The 20008-nt window shown below is 38.8% G+C and overlaps 1 protein-coding gene across 2 annotated transcripts in view; it reads right to left on the reverse strand.

Moving 5' to 3' along the window:
• The window catches only part of SKAP1 (src kinase associated phosphoprotein 1), a 297177-nt gene that overhangs the window by 40552 nt on the left and 236617 nt on the right, over positions 1-20008 (reverse strand). For both annotated transcript variants that reach the window (XM_010594359.3, XM_064271181.1), the window contains 4 exons: positions 7590-7667; positions 6622-6705; positions 3690-3814; positions 853-916 (listed from right to left, as the gene is read on the reverse strand). In XM_010594359.3, coding sequence (XP_010592661.2) covers positions 853-916; positions 3690-3814; positions 6622-6705; positions 7590-7667 — 351 coding nt within the window. The remainder of the gene's footprint in view (positions 1-852; positions 917-3689; positions 3815-6621; positions 6706-7589; positions 7668-20008) is intronic.

Consider the following 20008-nt stretch of genomic DNA (forward strand, 5'->3'; position numbering starts at 1 on the left):
CAATGTGGGATTCTGAAAGTACCACAGGGTACAGCTCAATAAAGCTGCTTTGAGTTTTATTGAGGTTTACACACTTAGGGGTATATTACACGCATAAATCCAAGGCACCTAGATGAGAGTGTACCCTGTAGTCTTGCCATCAATGTTCATGTTTGCCTAGTTCCAGTCCATTATACGTGACGCTCTTGGTAGATGCAATAGTTTGTTTTTGTGATAGCAAAAACATAACTGAGTAAAATAGGCAATTCTTGTAATTAAAGCTCTGATGTTTCCTTTTTAATCCACTGTCATTGCTATACCTGCAGACTGGCCAGCAGAGGGTACTCTAAGAGCAGTCATTTAAAATTGTCAGGCAGGACTCTTCCCACCTCAAAGCAAGGAACATTTTCTTATAGGTTGGGAACAACAATTCGTTTTTAATATCCACTGTCTCTGAAGACCATCGAAATTAACTTATATTTTTCCTTCCCACCAAGACTAAAACAAGATGATTTTGGACCTAAATTGCAACTAGATGGCTTTAAGTTTGATATCATGAATTTGCTTTCCAGGATATAAGGGGTTGGGAGACAATGAATTAGGCTGAAGTGGTTTTCAGAATCTTCTAGCGATTACAAATATTATAGTCTTGCCTGTAGGTAGATGGATGAGCTAGAATGATATCAGAGGTCATCTGCAAGTTGATGATTCAGACATGATACTATTCATTGTTATAATACAGGAAATATGGTAGGGAATGAGGAAGGGAGAGAGGGCAGAAAAATATGTACTAAAGCCTGTAAAGCATATTTATGCAATATAACTTCAACTGAAAATCCACTCAAGAATTATTCTTATAATAATGACACTTACCCTTTAGCAAGAAGCTTATTTGATCCACCCAGTCTCTGGCTTCAGCTGGATTAGAAGCTGTAAACTAGAAAAAATTAGCAAGTTAATTTATTATCATCACTAAAATTTCCATGAATCCTGATAAGGAGGCTTAAGGGAAGGAAGATGAGAGTTGAGTTTCAGAATCAAATTTAAAGCTTAAGGTTCTCTACCTGCTTGATATTTAGAAAAAAAGACCAAATACCTCCCTTGAAAATGATTTTTTTCCTTCAGCAATTTTGTACACCCAGAGATGACAACTATTTAAGTTACACGATATCCAGACATTCATGTCTGTGTGCATTAATTTATTTGATCATCCATTCATTCATCAGGCATTTATCTGAGAAAGTTTTACAGAAACAACAACAACAAAAAAACCAAACCAAAGTTCCTGACTTCAAAGAAAAACACATCAGTTATAGAGACAACACACATACATGAAATGGGAACACTACAAAGTAGGTGCATTTGATAATAACTGGATGTTGAAAGGAGACAGGAAACACTTAAACTGTTGCCTAGAGTAAGTCAGGGAGGCTGTTGAAGTAATATCGTTTTGGTTAGATTTTAAAAGAACTGGTGGAAACTGACTGGTGAAAAGAATTGGATATTTCAGGTAGGGAGAACCATGTGCAAAGGAATAAGAATGAGAACATCATGTATGGGGCAGGTAGGCAGATCTGCTTGACTAGAGAATAATAACAGAAGAAGCTGGAGAGTTGAGGGTCACAGAATAGTTGACAGAAGGGCTCTGAATACTAGGACTTCAGACTTAAAATGTAGTCAACAGGAAGCCACTGTAAATTCCAGTGCAAGGAGTGGGGGATTATTCCAGCATTCATGGGTGGAAGAGATTGGAACAGGAAGAAATTGGAGACAGAAGACTGACTAGAAGGCTGTTTAACTAGTCCTCTGGGTGAAGGGATAGGGACTTAACTACTGTGATGGCTGTGGGAATAAATAAGATGAGAAAGATCCAAAGGCTATTGCAGAGGAAGAATCTACAGACCATGGTAATGATTTGGATTCAATGGGCCAAAGAAAAGAAGAAGTAAACAAACTCTACATTTTGATTCACAAAACAGGCCAGTCAAGCATCAACCCTTAGTTATGCTTTTACTTTAAATGAATCAACTTGAAACGACTGTTACTAAAAAACATCTTTATCATCTGGCCATCAGGGTAAGATAAAGATACACGCTGTATATGAAACCTAGCTTCCTGCTTAATACTTATTAATACACACTGTCATTCTTCATTTTTTACAAACACATTTCTATAAAAAATTCCTGGAAAATTAGCTTATGCTTGTCATATAAACTTTTATCTGGATGAGGCACCACCGGAATTTAATAATAAAAATAAGTTAGCAACATGCCCAGCGTATACACCTATATTACAAAAACCAAACCAAACCAAACCCAGTGCTGTCAAGTCGATTCCGACTCATAGCGACCCTACAGGACAGAGTAGAACTGCCCCACAGAGTTTCCAAGGAGTGCCTGGTGTATTCGAACAGCCGATCTTTGGTTAGCAGCTGTAGCACTTAACCACTACGCCACCAGGGCTTCTGACCTATATTACAGACATCTATTTTTTATAAAGGACTCTAAAAAAGTTAAAAAAAATTTATAATTGCTTAACGAAGACCCAGGTCATTTTATCAGAATAAGGGCTAAAATACTGTAGAAACATAAAAGGATGCATGCTGAGAAAAATCTGAAGCATACAAAGGGGTACTTGAGTGGTTAATGTTAATTAATCTTACCATGGTTTTCATAGTTAGCTAAACATTTTCTAAACTGCTTTCATAAAATTGTGCTAAGCCAAAAATTACCACCAGGCAGAAAAGAACATGTACACACACATATATATGTAAAATATATTTTTGGTGAAAATCGTTATATTCATACAGTCAGAAATTTTTATTATTTTAATTAATTTAAAAATAGGTAATAAATATATGAGGTAAAGATTCAAAATGGATAAAACTGAATACAGTGAGGAACAAGACTTCCCTTCCTCATCTCCCCTCTTCTAGGTCCTCAGTTACCACTGTTACTACTCAGTAACCATCGTCATCAATATCTTAGAAATCCTTCCAGAGAAATACAACGCATCTACACATAAATAGATACAGGAAGGTTATTTTGGATGACAAGATGAATAAAAAGCCAAACGAAACTCATTGCCGTGGAGCCAAATTCTGACTCATAGCAACCCTGTAAGACAGAGAACTACCCCATAGGGCTTCCAAGGCTGTAAATCTTTACAGAAGCAGACTGCTACATCTTTCTCTCATGGAGCTGCTGGTGGGTTCGAACTGCTGACCTTTTGGTTAGCAGGTGAGCACTTAACCACTGTGCCACCAGGGCTCCTTAACAAGATGAAGATGGGAAAATGAATTATTTTGTACTCTACAGTTAGATTTTTCTTTTTCTGGGTTTCATGGAAGGAAGTGCAGATGATTAGTTGAAAAATAAAGAGAATGGGAATTAAAGCCATGAAATTAGAGATGCTGAATAAAAATAAAGAATTGGATCCTGTGTTGTAACAGACAAGAATCTCACCTATGGGGTGAGAATGAGAAGGGGAGGGAGGATGGGACGGAAGCCAAGCAAAGTCAGTATCTAGGATGAGAGTAGCAACAGGGAGGAGAAGAAGGGCATGTCATAGCAAAGGTGAGGGCATGTCAAGCAAGAGGGTCTTCACTGGTAAGAAATGAGCAGGTAAGAAAGAAAGAATGGAACTCAGCATAGCAGCCACGGCTCACACGCAACATTAATGAAGATCACCATCTCCTCACTTCATCCTACCTCATAGCTGCGCCTATCCTGTGAGGTCAGTTCAAAGCAGCATTCTTTCTTGGAATCTCTTCGAACGTGGGGGGCCATCCGTACACTGTAGCCCTTAATGAGAAAGGTCCCTTTGGGCTGCTTGCCTGCAAAACAGGAAATCGCCCTGTATCCCTAGAGAGATGCAACTGCCAAGGGAAGGCATCTTCTCTGGTATGTAAAATACAAGCACAGAAACAGCTGTCACAACCCTCAGGAACCACAACCGTCAAGGAAAGGTTATTAGGGAAGCTTAGAAGAGGCTACTGTGACAGCAAGGCAGATATCACTGCCAAGCTAGGGAAATGTAACATGAAAGGTTATTTTGCCAAAAGAGTACAACAGAGACAGAGAATTTATTAGAATGTTAAGAGATCTATAATAACAAAGGAAGAAATTATTACAGCCAGGAGAGTGTGGCTGTTAACGTGAGGCTCTTGAAAGCTATTACGGAGCTGAAGTGTTATTATCAGGGCCAGCAGAGCTCCCATTCAAGGGGAGGGACAGGAGCATTGGAAGTTCCCGGGATCCCCCTATTCCCTATGTGGCATTTGGGCTATACTGCTCCCCCTTCCCCTGCCAGTCAGGTGGGAATTTACACTAAAAGGAGTATAGTTAAAAATTCCGTATTTTATCCTCCTTTCAAGAGGTCAAGTTGGGAAGTAGCAGAGTTCTGTTGAGTATCATTAGATGATGAGGAAGGAGATAAAATGAAAAAGACTCTAAGTGAAGGAAAGGAGAGAGTTCTCTGCTGTCATCCCTTAAAAAATAAGAAACAGGAAAAGAGGAGGTAGTTCTCAAGGATTTGGGGTCCTCATTGTGTGATTTAGGCAGCAGAACGAATAAAGGATAGGAATCACAATGTCGGGGTGATACTCTGTGCCCTATCATGAGGAATGGATTGTTTAATAAATGCTTTTTGAGAACGATGATAAGGATGGCAGTGGAATTACAATATTTAAAAAAAAAAGAAGAAAGAAAAAGGCTCTGTCTTCACCTGGTTGAGCTGAAAGAAATACACAAATGCTCTATACCTAGTAAGAAAATGTCCTGGGCACAATAAGAAGTAACTGGCGAGAAGGGAGCCATGCAACAGTGCTTTCTGACACCAGAATCTTTTTTGTTAAAGTATCTCTCCTTGTTCTAACTGGCCACTAAAGTGTTTTGTTGTTTCTTTGGTCACCAGATTTTATTTTACCCTGACGGAAAAATGGTCAATAAAAGTCTCCAAATCTCTCACTCTTGCTCTCCCTCTCACCGTGAGTAAAAGAATCCTGAATGAAAGGATGTGATATCTGGTTTTACATCCAGACATGCCAAACACTTACTGAAGTGTAAGGAAAATGATGAGTATTTTTACAATGATGCAAATGTCCAATTAGTTTAAAGATTTAAAAAATAATAATAATAGTAACACCTGGCTTGCTCGTATGCCTAGAATTCAGAGGAAAACTTGTGGTTGGTGGATTTGCGAGTAGGCTAGGGGTTAGAAGAACAAAGGGGACTTGTTACTCAGTTTTCAAACTATGCTGCTATCATTTCCAAGTAGGACTTCTCCCTTTACCCCAGGTGGGAAAGGCTCTGAGGAATCTAAGATGGTAAACCCTGATGAAGGTCAGCGATACCTGTTGTAGGCAGAGATAGGGTGAGGCAATTGCCACAAAACCAGAGGGCAATCTTAAGGATTATAAATCACTCAGCAAAGCTGCAGTTCTTTCTTTTGCCTTGGTGCCAAAGGTACAGGAAGTCTAAAGGCAACTGGGCAGATATCTGATTAAGTCCAGTTCCTAGACTGGATATGTGGAGCCCTGGTGGTGCAGTGGTTAAGAGGTCGACTGCTAACCAAAAGGTCAGCAGTTTGAATCCACCGGCCGTTCCTTGGAAACCCTTTGGGGCATTTCCATTCTGTCCTATAGGGTCACTATGAGTCGATGGCAATGGGATTAGACTAAATAGGCAGGCACTGGGAGAGGAATAAGTTTGGGAAGGGAGGAGCATGGGACAGGAGAAACAAAACGATTAGAAGAAAAAGGATCTATTCTGGACCACTGGCCTCAGGAAAGCCCCACAAGAACTGATGCTCTAACTTGTCTTTCTTCTTGGAATTACTCATGGGGCAGTCCAGCTCTGCAGAAGGGTATCCCGTATTTGAAGCTTTGCATTCATGTACAAGGAAAATTTCTAGCTTGTATTTATTGGTAGATGCCTCCAATTTGTACTTACATCCTCTAGTTTCACAAACTAAGCAACTGTGTTAAACACGGACGTGAGGTCTTCTAGGGATAGCTCATGAGTGCTGTGCTTGATTGAGTCGGTGGTAACTCATTAAGAAGCTGCCTCTGGCCTGAGTCAACACTTCAATGCTGCTGCCATCTGGCTGAAGGGTGTCTCCTGGGCACAGCAACCATTTAAGTCTTAACATTTCGTAGCTCTAGGGACGTCCACTGGCTTACTTCCCAGTAGTTAGTAGGGTAACATTCAGAGCATGCTCTTAGAGACTTTGGACTGTAGGGGTCTATTTCTGGACCACTGGTAAGCTGTTTAAATCTTTCTCAGAGTTATTTTTTTCTCAATATTTTAACCATGTTATTAATAACTATAAAGAGTTTTGAGGTTCTTTTCTTTAAAAAAGAAACCAAAATGTTCAACTTTGATAATGTTATTAGCCATAAAAGATAACCCTTTTGATATGCTGATCACACTATGATAGTTTTTAATGGTTAATGCTTTCTAAATTGAGCTCTGAGTTTTTAGTGATCGGCAAGTATTATTTACCCATTTCTATTTCTTTCCCAAGCATGTCCCTTTATGGGTGTTAGTTAAGGACTGCTACCTTGAGATCTAAGTGCTTGAGAATTTACGAAGTGTTTGCATCCAGGAGTGAGATGCTGCTGTGCAAATGAAGAACACTTACTTTTCTCATTAGCGTAGTAGTAGAAGAGGCCTCTGCTGACAACACACCATCGCTTCTGCCACTCTGATCCAAAGAAACTAGGATCTAAACGGAACAGCAGTCAGGGACATAAATTCAGGTAACTACAATCACTGAAGAGTCCGTAAAATCCAACAACACACAGTCCAGAGTGTTATTGTTTTATTTCTCAGGTTAATGGACTGTAAAACCCTCCCTTTCACTCCCACAGGTTATCCCATATTGACTCAGCGTCCAGAGGACTAGCTCAGTTAAAGGTCCAAGTTCTAAACAGGGTTCCCTGCTCTGCCCCCTCACAGCTGTCTCTCTAGCTAGCTTCTTTTATATCTTTCAGATTCTAATCTCACCCTGCATTTTTCAAATTCTTCATGACATCTTTATGTGCTGCCTTTTGGTAAACAAACATGATGCTCTAGGCCATGGCCATGAGAAAGGCTTTCTTTATGCCAAGCCTGTCAGTGTCAAATCTGGGACTCCAACCCTAGCAGTACCATATTCTAATCAAATGAGTTAAGGGTCCACATCTGGGTTTGTCTGAAATTTGTAAATGGGTTGCTTCACATATGATATAAAAATTACACTCTTGGTAGAAAAGTTTCGCTCCTTATAGGAACACACTGAGCGAAGAGGACAAGAATATCATCATTCATTCATTCAGCAATTATTTATTAAATACCTATTGTGTGCAAGGCACTGGGGTTACAGTGGTGAGCAAGGCAGAGTCAGTCTGTCCTGACGAAGCTAACAATCTGGTTGTATTCCGAAGATTTTGGGCCATCTCTCTTTAGCCTCTGCACAAATACCACACTTCTTTTCTTTCCTTGGCTTTTGCCTTACGCCTGCTTACCACAGTGTTGGGCACAGAGAAAGCACCCAATATGCTAGTCCTCTTTCTCCTTATTTCCCTTCCCTTCCTGGAATGTTCTAAGATCTGTGGGTCTGATCAGTACCTTTGCTTTTCTTCTCCAAGTATCCTTGCTTGATGATGTTATCAAGTTCTTGAGCTCCTCTTATGATGTCTTCCATTCCTAAAAGAAACAACAGCAAACGCTTTGTTGAAATCTGACAAAATTTTCATCCATTTAGGCTACTTTAACTAAGGTACATTAACGAAGGGGTGCAAAAATGCAATTGCTTAAATACAATATAACACAAAACAATTTCTATATGATTGGAAAAACTTAATTTTCTTTCTTTCTAACTATATCTAATGCTAAAATCACTTAAAATTACCTAAATATACATTAGTTTGTGGTGTGGGGAGGTAGCCTAAATATGTACTGATTGGCAAGAAAAGGACTCTGGGGAATTAAGAATTTGCTGTGGATATAAACTCCAAATTGGATAATTCACATTCAGATAATCAAAAGTCAAATAGCTACCAGGATAGACAAGCTTTAATGAGTGACAGACTTCACCATAAACACATTCACCTCAGAGGGAGCTATAAACACATTTTTTTTTTTTTTAAACAAACTGAAAGAAAGTCACCTTCGTGGAATAAATTTATTAAGTTCACACGAAGCTGAACTTGGCAATAACTGCCAAATCCTGGTTTCTTCAAAGTGTGGGAAAGAGTTTAAGAATGGTACAAGCATTTACAAAGAGAAGACCCTGGAAGTGACATTGGCCTTTAACTGTATGCTGTTAACATTCCTGGCTTTCAGTTAGCCTCGTTAGGTACACATTTATTGAGAAGTCAAGATCCTAATCCATTTGCCTCCACTGGGGTTTATATTCACTTTACAGAAGGGAGGCGCAATGGACAAAGACAAAGAAGAAGGACTTTACTCTTCAAAAAATAAAATGTAACAAGAACAAAAACAAAACAAAAACTCTTTTAAAGGCACAAATCTGTATTTCTTAATTAGGAAAAATGAAGGTAGTAAGCTAGCAGAATCTTAATATTTATTCTTTTAGTGCTCAAACTCAATGTCTTTTGATTTGCCTTAAGAATTTTAAGAAAACAAAGCAAATACAAAACAAATTAAGGCACAATCATATATGAATCAACTGGGTCGCTTATGCAATATTGTGAGAATATGGAGTGAAAATAATGTTTCAACTGTTCATTGAACACCTCCTAAAATAACTAAGATCAATAATTTACTCAGTGGTGGCTATGAGCCGGCACTTTGTTCAGTGCTTTACATGCTTTTTTTTGTTTGTTTGTTTAAAAATAACATTTTAAGACAACTTAAAAGGCAACTAAAGCTAACTTTTGCTTCTAAGCTGTTTCAATTTAATTTTTAAAATGAACATCAGAAGGGCTTCTCTTTTTTAACACATCTATGTACCTGATTCTTTATCCAATTTCTCCTTATTGACAACTTCCTTGCCATGCACTATTTCCATTTGTGTGTTTTACAGTTAGCAAACTCTGTGGCTGCCATAAATCCTCCCAGATGGGTCTCAGGGTGCACACACAAGATGAACAGCAGCAAAGGCAAGTTCATTTTTCTAGGATTCTTTCATTTCTTCCACCATTTCTAATGTCTGTCTGAAAATTCTAATATTCCTCTGAAAATGCCCTCCAAGAAAACAAGAACAGATTCTGCTGAAGGGGGATGGAGGATGGGGTGAGGACCTGGTATGGTCAGAAGGCCCTCTCAAAGAGAACTCAGACTCTTGGAAGCTCTGACTGTCAAAAGCTTGCTCCTAGTAAAAAAAAAATTTTTTTTTTTGCAACCTAGAGGACTAAAAATTAAAGTCACAGAGGATAAGAAAGAGAAAACAGAATGCTCCAAGCTTGGGGTTTCCATCTCCTCTTTCCCACATTTTTTTGTTTTGTTTTGTTTAAGGTCTTGTTAAACTTAGAGACATGGCTTCTTGTTAAAGATGCCAAGAGCCTGAATCATAAAAGACATGTTAAACGTTTTATTAGAATTCAAACCTCCTTTTTTTAATGCAAATCTAAATGCCATTTTATGGAACATCTATAATTATGAAAATGGGAAGACACTGCCTTGTGTGTGGGGAGAGTCTGTGAGTATGAATATTACATTAATGTGCCCACACCAGCTCACTGATCCTGCTGGCAGGAGCATAAAAAATGCTTGAGTGAAACTTTTATTTAGATGTTAAGACTCCAGGCCCCAGCGGGGTGACAGAGACGGCCCCTGTGAGTTGCCATCAGAGAGAGAGCTTGAATTGAATTACCCAGGGGGGAAGGAAGTAGTGATGAGCACTGCTTCGCTTATTTAATTTCATTTACTTTCAGTACATTATCAGCATGAGGCTTTTTCTCCCCACCAACTGAAACCCAAGAATGCCACCACCAAGAAAACGAAGACATAATGCAGCAGAGATATCTGAACTCCAAGTTGCTAATTCCAGGAGACTGGGGACAGCACCATCACTACCTTCTCGCCCCAAGAGCCAAATCTGTTTTTTTTTTTTTTTAATGCTGTATGTTTGTATGTAGTCGGTAAGGTGTTATTTTACTTTTTTGCTCATTAGCCGGAGTCTGTACCCTGGTGGTGTAGTGGTTAAGAGCTATGGCTCCTAACCAAAAGGTTAACAGTTTGAGTCCCCTGGCATTCCTTGGAAACCCTATGGGGCAGTTCTGCTCTGTCCTTTAGGGTTGCTATGAGTCAGCATCGACTCAATTGCAATGGGTTTGTTTTTTTTGGTTTGTGCTGATGTACTGAACTCTCTTGCCTGGTTTCCTTTATACAAGTGGGAAAATGGAATTATAGATAGTTTGCGGCTATGGAAAAAAACAGGAAATCAAATCAATATTCTATTGATTGTCTACTATGGAGAAGGCACTGTTTGATGATTACAGTAACAGAATTGCTGCCAATGTACAGTTGACTCTGAGCTCAATCTCATTATCTCTATAATCCTTCAAATAAATTCAGACAACCAAGATGGGATGCCATTGTGACAATCAAACTGTTTCCTCTTTCAGTGTCAGCTCAGGGTCCTAATGATCGAAAACTGGTGAGCCTGAGAATACACAACATAAGCCACACTGTAGGGTTAGGAAGCAGGAGGAGTCTGTATGCCTGAATCCACACCTACTGGCAAATGAACAGATCTGCAGAGAGCTACTTAACCACTAATAGAAAGTATGTAAATGCTTTGCAGGATGATAATAAAAATAGGAAGAAGCTACAGACTGTTGTATAAGTTGCTATTTTAAGTCAAAAGCATTTATATTTAAGTATACAATTAAAAAAAAGATAGAGGCGTTTTCTCCATTTCCTGAAAAAAGATATCACCACCATAATGACAAAATAGGAATGATTTAGATTTATTAGGAATAAATGACCCTCTTGGATAAATCTAAGGGTATATCACATTATATCTGCACAAAACAGAATTACATTAGTGTCATAATCTCTCTACCACTAAAAAAAAAAAAAAAAAATTTACCACTACACCTAACTAAATCTCCCAGAATAACCCATATAAAGAAAAGATTCCCTTAGCTGAAGGATGTGGGGCAATAAAGATAAGATTAACAGAGAAGTATGTTACCCAGAAGTGATGGCTACCCAACTTCTATGGCAGATGAAGATAAAAGAAATTCTCAGACATCCTCTCCTCATCCAGATTCCTTTTAGCTCTTGTATCCCACCCATAGCCCACTCTGCAATAAAAACCGACAGGGTAGGATTCCATCTCTCAGTGCTAAACATGACTCCCCAGTCAGCTACGCACAGCAACAACAATGGGGACCCTTTGGAGTGTGATACATTTCCATAAAGCAGTCAATAAAAAAGACACAGGAGCTTATGTGAGTCACGGCCTATTTAACCAGCTGTGTTCTAGCCCACTGAGAAAAGAGAATTGGAAAAATCAGTTGGCAACACCACAGCACAAGGCTAATAACACAGAAGGTCACATGATTTCCACTACAAAAAGGCCATCACTAGCTGAAGCCACTTCAGAACAAACCAGGTGTCCACTAACTTTCATTAAAGGCAGCTGGCTAAGTCTCTTGCTAAACCAACCTGAAAAGAAAATCAATGATTTTTTAAAAACATCTTTTGTTCAACTTCCCCCCTTAAATTGTAGACTTTGTCCATTCTCCCCCTTCCTTTTAATTCAAGTTTTTAAAAAATATGTTTGAAAAGGGATCAAACCAACTCTCGCGTAGAGACTGATAGCTATCAGGGTAAATTCCAGGCAGGGTAAAGTTTTCTAGGCTCCTTTATTAAAGTACCCATGATAAAGAACCTGGGGTTTGGGTGCATGAGGTTGGAAAAGACATAATATTTGAAGGCTGAGTATGGTCAGGTTCCATCTGTAATTCCAAGTCACTCACAGATTGCTGCTGCGTGCATCTGTAGACATGTGCAGAAATACACACTACAGCTCAAATGTACAAAGGGGGCAGAGGCCATTGTGGGTGAGTGGGTGGATTAGTGTTCTCCTGGTTGGTAGTTGTTGATCCCAAATCAGTTAATTAATTTTTCTCCTTGGCATTTGGTTTCTGTGGCCTTTAATAATTTTATTACTGCTTTGCTTTTTGCATTTTTGTGTTATTCTTAAGACTTTTTCACAATTTTGAGGAACCAGTCAACAAATGATAGCTTGAGGCATCTGGCAAAGAGTGTTCTGAGCATAATGCTAACAGGAAAGTTGGTTTCAATGTCTCTTCCTCTATTTGTCCCTTGGTACAGCTTATATAATTCCTTAACTTCTATGGTTCCATTTGATATCCATCTGTGTTTACATTTAATCCTCATACCTTTCTGTCATTGTGCTTCACATATTAAGGGATTTAGACCAAAGCAATGTAAAGTGGAAAATTCTAAATCATTAATAATAGACTTAGGATCTGAAAGTTCCGAAAATATGGTAACTACTTGAGCAGATGGCTTTAAACTAACTGAATGGAACTGTTCATGAAGAAATAAACTTAACAGGAGATGAAAAGAAGAGAATCAATACAACATACTTAATCAAGCTCTTCAACCAGCTGTGACATAAGAAATTGGGAAACAAAGTAAGTACAATTGGAGCCAGGCTGAAGGAGGCCATAAAACAGGGTATTATACATTTGTGGTTAGCAAAATCAATAGAAGATAACATTCAGGAGACTCTGATAGACTCATGTAGCCCCACCAATTTTTTAAGGGCTTTAAAAAGTTCTGTTAACCCAGGTAACAGAGCAAACAGAGTAAAAATCTGTGAAAGAAATCTTGTTTTACCGAGGATACAGAAAATTCATGATAGGTCAAGTAGTACCAAGAAAGAGAGCAGATAATTGGTGAACAAAATATAAAAAACATAGTTAAAAAAAAAAAAAACCAACAAATTTTTAATCTTCATTTATCAAACATTTTTACATCTCATTTGAGCCCCACAATAAGCATATGTGGTATGTATTATCATCATTTCCACTTTACAGACTAGGGAACTGAGGTTTAGTGAAATAATATGGCTTGATGAAGGTTGCTCTGCTGGAAAAGCCCACATTCTTTCCACCACCCCAACATTCAGATGAGAAGACACAACCAGAAGTGGCTGAAAAAAGACAGGGTCTTTCCACCTTACTCCCCCTAAAAGAGAGTCCATTTAAATATAGAAGAAGAAACAGACACAAATGTGTAGTTATTTTTAATTCTTGATGTCCTGGCTGATTAATCTATGGAATTGCTTCCTAGTGCAGGTCTGTGTGAAACCCCAAAGGTAAACAGATATATAGAGTAAAATAAAAGAAAGTCTGAAAATGCAATAAAGGTATACACAGTGTAAAGAAAATATAAGCGGAAGCAACCTGGAGCTCTTAAAAAATGCTACCTGGTCACCAAGCAAATAAGGTCACCAAGACCTCATCTGACACAAGGGTGAGATCTAAAAAAATGAAGCCCTGTTCCAGCATAGGGCTCATGCACTAATCTTGGATATGATTTGTTTACTCTTTAAGGAAGAGGTCTTGGTTAAAAATAGAGAAGGATTTTTAAGCCAAATTGGTTTATTTTCATAAAATCTCTCATTAATAACACCAAGTCACAAAGTAACATACAGAAACCGTGAATATTCATGGAGGATGAAGAACCTTCTCGTTCCTACATAGAGGCAGTACACACCAATTGACCAGGAAGCCTGTGGTCTTTGGGAGTGCTCCTTTCCCACACCATCACTTACAATGGGGTTTTACTTATGTAAAGTGAAAATATTAGGAGAAAACCTTCCAATTCCAGGTAAAATAATTTCATCACACTAGCTCTAACATCTAAATAAATGGCAATCATCAACAACATTTGGTAGATGTAAATAGCTCAGCTTAAAGAATTACTAACTTAATATAATAATACATTGATTCTCAATCATGGTGTTATGACAGTGGTGTGTATATATATATATATTGTGCTTTAGATGAAGGTTTACAGAGCAAATTAGTTTCTTATTAAACAATTGATACACACATTGTTTTGTGACATTGGTTGCCAACCCCACGACAGTCAACACTCTCCCCTTCTCAACCTTGGGTTCCCCATTACCAGCTTTCCTGTCCCCTCCTGCCTTCTAGTCCTTGGCCCTGGGTTGGTGTGCCCATTTAGTTTCGTTTTGTTTCCTGGGTCTGTCTAATCTTTGGCTGAAGGGTGAACCTCAGGAGTGACTTCAGCACTGAGTTAAAAGAGTGTCTGGGAGCAATATTCTTGGGGTTTCTACAGTCTTTGTTAGACCAGTAAGTCTGGTCTTTCTTGTGAGTTAGAATTTGGCTCTACATTTTTCTCCAGTTCTTTTGTGATCCCCGTCAGAGCAGTTGGTGGTGGTAGCCAGGAACAATCTAGTTGAGCTGAACTCAGCTTGGTGGAGGCTGTGGTAGTTGTGGTCCATTAGTCCTTTGGGCTAATCTTTCCCTTGTGTCTTTGTTTTTTTTCATTCTCCCTGCTTCAGATGGGGTGGGACCAGTGGAGTATCTTAGATGGCCACTCACAAGCTTTTAAGACCCCAGATGTTACTTACCAAAGCAGGATGTAGAACATTTTCTTTATAAACTATGTTATGCCAACTGAGCTAGATGTCCCCTGAGACCATGGTCCCCAGCGCTCAGCCCAGTAATTTGGCCCCTCAGGGAGTCTGGATGTGTCGATGAGCTTCCATGACTTTGCTTTGGTTAAGAAGTTGTGCTGACTTCACCAGTATTGTGTACTGTCTTACCCATCACCAAAGTTACCACTTATCTATTGTCTAATTAGTGTTTTTCCCTCCCCACTGCTCCCCTCCCTCGTAACCATCAAAGATTGTTTCTGTTTATATACCTTTTCATGTTTTTAAATAGTGGTGTCATACAGTATTCGTCCTTCTGTGACTGACTTATTTCATTCAGCATAATGCCCTTCAGATACATCCATACTGTGAGATGTTTCACAGATTTACCATTATTCTTTATCGTTGCGTAGTATTTCATTGTGTGTCTGTACCTTAGTTTGTTTATCCACTCAAACACTTAGGTTGTTTCCATCTTTTTGCTATTGTGACATGGGTGTGCATATGTCTATTTGTGTGACGGCTTTTATTTCTCTAGGATATATTCCTAGGAGTGGGACAGCTGGATGATATGGTGTTTCTATTTCAAGCTTTTTAAGGAAGTGCCAAACGGTTGTACCATTTTGCATTCCCATCAGCGCTGCATAAGAGTTCCAACCTCCCTACAGCCTCTCGCACATTTGTTATTTTCTGTTTTTTTTTGCTTTGTGCCAGTAACATATTGGTGTATTTTGATCAGTTGAAGGGGTTGAGCTAATGAGCAGAGATTTTGAATAATTTACTTTTAAAATAAGAATAGATTAAAAGTTTTCCCATAATAATAGCACTCTCTTGCATTCTGACATGTTTTCTTAAGGGGAAAAATCTATTAAAAATAACTTATAGTTTATCTTATTTACACATCTGATATACTATTAGAATCATGGCAATCACGAATTCCCACAATGCTTTGTTTCCTTGAAAAAACTGTGCTTATTCAAAATTGTGGGTATTCCTTAAAAGTGTGTTGAGCACATGAACGTTGGTGGACAGGTGTTATAGTGGAAAAAAGATTGAGAATCCTTGAGATCTCAACACAAATGGTTTAAAACCAGGAATCCTCTTGTGTCTTCTGACTTCATTAATTACACATATCTGTAATCCAGCATTCTCAGTTTTATTCTTATCCTAGAAATCTATCCTTAATTTAGAACCACACAGATACAAACCATGTGAAGTCTCTCTAGCAGCTAAACCACAGTAAGTGGTAACAGTGCAAAGTGAGAATCCTGATACAAATCCGGGCAGCAATGCTTCAAATGGCCTCGTGATTCTAGAAAGAAGATTTAAAAATCCCAATTTGTCTTTTTACAAATCTTGGAGGGTCGACATATTTCCCCCTCATTGTGAGACAGATCACCATTACCATGTGTGATTTCATTATCATGAGAACATATCTTTAAAAATGAATTTAAAAATAGCGTTGTCAAATATATTTATTTAGTAGTTCAATGGACTGTAATAACAACATGGAGAAAAGGAAAGAAAAAGAAAACAGTTATGCTTGGGTTTGGAATTTATTTTTAACTGGTTCACTTTCTACCTGGCTGACATATTGCAGCCAACAGTCATTTTTCTAAAACACAAATCTGGTCATGTCACATTCCTGCTTAAAACCTTTAGCAGTTCTCTACTACCTACAGGACGAAACTCAAACTCTTGAACATACAAAACTTTAAAATAGCTGTCTTCACCCTACCTTCCAATTTAATTTTCTTCCAACCCCACACCTCCCATTTAACCAATATTCCAGACTTTGCCTTCTGGAACATGCCACATACCTTACACTGTCAGGCCTTTGTATGTACTGTTTTTCCTGTTTGAAATTTCCTTTTTCTCGACTCCCATTTTCCAGTAGGGAGTGCTCCTTTAAGACTCAGTTCAAAGGTGATATTCTCAATTGTTATCTGATTTCTTCAGGTAGAACTATTACTCTCTATACAGCATTTATGGAAACCCTAGTGGCGTAGTAGTTAAGTGCTATGGCTAGTAACCAAGAGGTCGACAGTTTGAATCCGCCAGGCGCTCCTTGGAAACTCTATAGTGCAGTTCTACTCTGTCCTGTAGGTCGCTATGAGTCGGAATCGACTCGATGGCAGTGGGCTTTTGGGTTTATACAGCATTTATAGCACAGTCTGGCTCCCAGGGACCCTAAACTTTTTCTCCAATACTTTCCATTCTTGGCTCTTTGCTTAGGTTTACGTAAGACCTTTAGTTACTGTGTAAAGCTGCTAGAAGCCTTGAAGAGGGAAATAGAAAAAGGGCTATTCCTAGGGAAAGGAATGTAGCAGGCCTGGGTAGAAGGCAGTAGGGGTCCTAGAAGGGATAAAAACAGATCTTCCATCCACAGGAAAAGAGATGACACTATGGAAGAAATGACGTGAGCAAAATATTGTAGTGTTTGGATTGAAATGGAGGAAGGAAGAAGAATCCAATACAGCTGAGCACCTGAGGGGATGGGCCAGAGTTTGCAGGCAACTGTCTAGGTAAGGAGAGCCAGAATTAGATGGAGAAGGAACTGGAACATGTAAAAAAGCTGTGATCCTCATGATCGCTGAATTTATGAGGGATTAAGAAGGATCTTTCCCTAAAATACAGAGAGTAAACTCTAAGGATTTTGGTTCTAATTGTTTAATTTCCTGATGCCCAGGGAAAAGGTGCCAGTGGGAAATCTGGTCCCTTTCATACAGGGCAGTGCAAGTCATTATTCGTATAACTGTTTCTCTCCATATTCCCAGGCCTAGCACACACAGTAGGTGCCTGATAAATGTTTGCTAAGCTGAACTGAAACCACTTCTAGCCTAATGGGACTTGTGACCTAAGAAGGCAATATGGGAATGACTATTTGTTAGATAAATCATTTTTGTCTGAGCTACAAAGAGTAATTTTTGTTCCGTTATGCATTTACTATTTTAATCTAAGGCTGGTAATGTGAAATAATGTAAAAAGAAGAAAGAGGAGTGGTTTGAGCAAGGAAGAAGTGAGGAGTGCAGAAGTGAGGATGAATAACGGTATTAGAATGACAGAAAGATTTTGGGAAAAGAATGAGGGGAAAAAATGCCATAAAGCTCAACTAGAGAGAACTGAACATCTAAGTCCTATTTTGTAGCCTCATTGGGACACCAGTTCTCTTTACCACGGACCTTATCTATCCTCAGGAAAGCATCAAAGGATGAGGTTCAGAGGAAGCCAGAAATGGACAAAGGACTGAGCCAAATTTGAACAACTTAATGACTGGATAACCAATTACTTTTCAGAAAATAGCTGTTGATAGTTTCTGAGCTACAGACCTTGGGCAGTTGAGAACTTGGCCTCTTCTTATAATGTTTCCCCAGTCTCGTTTTCTCTCCCTGAGAAATGACATTTTTCTGTTTGAACTTCCACAGGTACATTAGTTTGCTACCTTTATGCAAATATTCTATGTGTGTCTGAGCACTTAATACTGCTGATAGTGGAGGATACATGGAGATTAGCATAATAGAATCTGGAGTCTCTATTTTAGTTACTTTCCAAACCAAAAGATTTCAAGGAAGAATCAAACAACAATAATTTTGCCTTCTCCATGTCTTTCCAGCAAAAGACATTCAGATATCATCAGAGCACTGCATCAAGAAAACTTTAAAGCAAACAAAGCAGAAAATAAAACGAAGACTCAGGAACTAATTATTGTGATTCTCTGAGGGCATTTCGGGGTGGGTGATCTAATGAGAACTCTCACACCCCATCAGGAAGAACATGATGGGAATGCAGTGATCTTAGCAATGTGGGTTTGACCTGGTATGCATCATCCATTGGACAGAGGGCCACTCCTAAACCAGACCTCACTCCCTGACAGCTCCCTGGGTGTCTCTGTGCAGCAGTGTAAACTCAGAGGCAGAAAAAAAGACGTCATCTATGATAAGGTACCTTCAGGGCAAAAACTGCCCCTTTTTCTTTTTAGTTGCACATTCGATATTTAAAAATCTTTCTTGATTGTTTTATTTCATCTGAGAAAACTCAAGCAAGTTTGAAGTAAGTCTAACTTTACAAGGAAAAAGAATTAGGAGGGGAAAATGAGGGTGATGTTTCTAGATCCAACCAAGTCACCAAGTCTGTAATTGCAAAATAAAAACACTAAATCTCAATGTCTATTTGCACAGCTCATTAACTAATGGCTCACACTCAGCAAACGTTAAAAAAAAAAAAATCTTTAGCAACAAATACATTTGGGAAGTTTCTATGGAGACCCATTCTTCCTTATGATCTGAACTAGGCCCTGCTACACTATGCTGTGCTACTGTTGGATGCATCTATCTGTCTGTCTGTCAGTCCTTATTGCTTATTTAGAAAGTAGCAGATCAGGAGGAGGCAAAGCTGCTTCTGTCAAACTGTGCTGGAGAGAGAAAGTGAGCACACCTTTCTCCACTGAACATTATGAACATTATGGCAGGCACTCGACCTGCTCTGTTACTGGGACGACATGATTTACAACGTCAAAAGGGAAAACCTAAATCACCAAGTAATGAAAACATTAAAGTTAATGCATCACAAGTGAGGAATTTATTACCATTAACTCCAATAAACAGTTATAAAACACTCGTCCTTTCCTGTCTATACACAGGGACACAGATCCCCGACTTCATTAAGCTCAACTTTCTTTTCTTCTTCACTAGACCAGTCATGTGTGTTTGAACCAACCACCATTTATTGTTAAGTGGACTGGTTCATTTTCCAGGACTGTAGAAAACTGAAGGCACATCCATTTTGCTTCACGGCACTTGGTGTAGACGAATGAAATAGCAAAGTTTAGAAGACATGCAGCTTGGTATTGCTATGTAAGTTTATTTAAAAGTCCCTAAAATGTATGTCTGACAAAAGCAGAGTAGCTCTTCCGAGCAGCCCTTCTCAGAGGCAAGTATATAAGTAATAACGCATAGCGAGGAGGGTGGCATATTGGATGCCAATGCATGTCAGGTGCATTTAACCAAATAATTTTTCCCTTGTTATTGTTTGGTATAGCACCTTGGAAGCCTGAGATGGAATCCCATTTCCTTCCAATATTTTTCTCTGCCACAGGGCCATACCAGTTTATTACCTTAAGGTTTTTCCATGAACCAAAGAGGCTGCACATATTGGATGGTTAAGGTAGATTGGCTCTGGATTCATTTGTTTTACAGGAAAAAAAGAACTAAAGAATCATTTTGGAAAGCCAACTCTAATTGTGGAGTTGCCTGGGTGTTAAAAGCAGACAGGAGAGGCAGCATGAAATTCCTGGCTTCCTTGGCCAGATAGTTATAATAGTAAAAATTATAATAAACATTTGTATAGCACCTTATTTAGAGCTGGTCAAATGCTTTCACACATGCTACCTCCTTAGTTCTCATACAGACAGAAAGAC

This window comes from Loxodonta africana, chromosome 18, assembly GCF_030014295.1.
Source record: "Loxodonta africana isolate mLoxAfr1 chromosome 18, mLoxAfr1.hap2, whole genome shotgun sequence".
Taxonomy (NCBI): domain Eukaryota; kingdom Metazoa; phylum Chordata; class Mammalia; order Proboscidea; family Elephantidae; genus Loxodonta; species Loxodonta africana.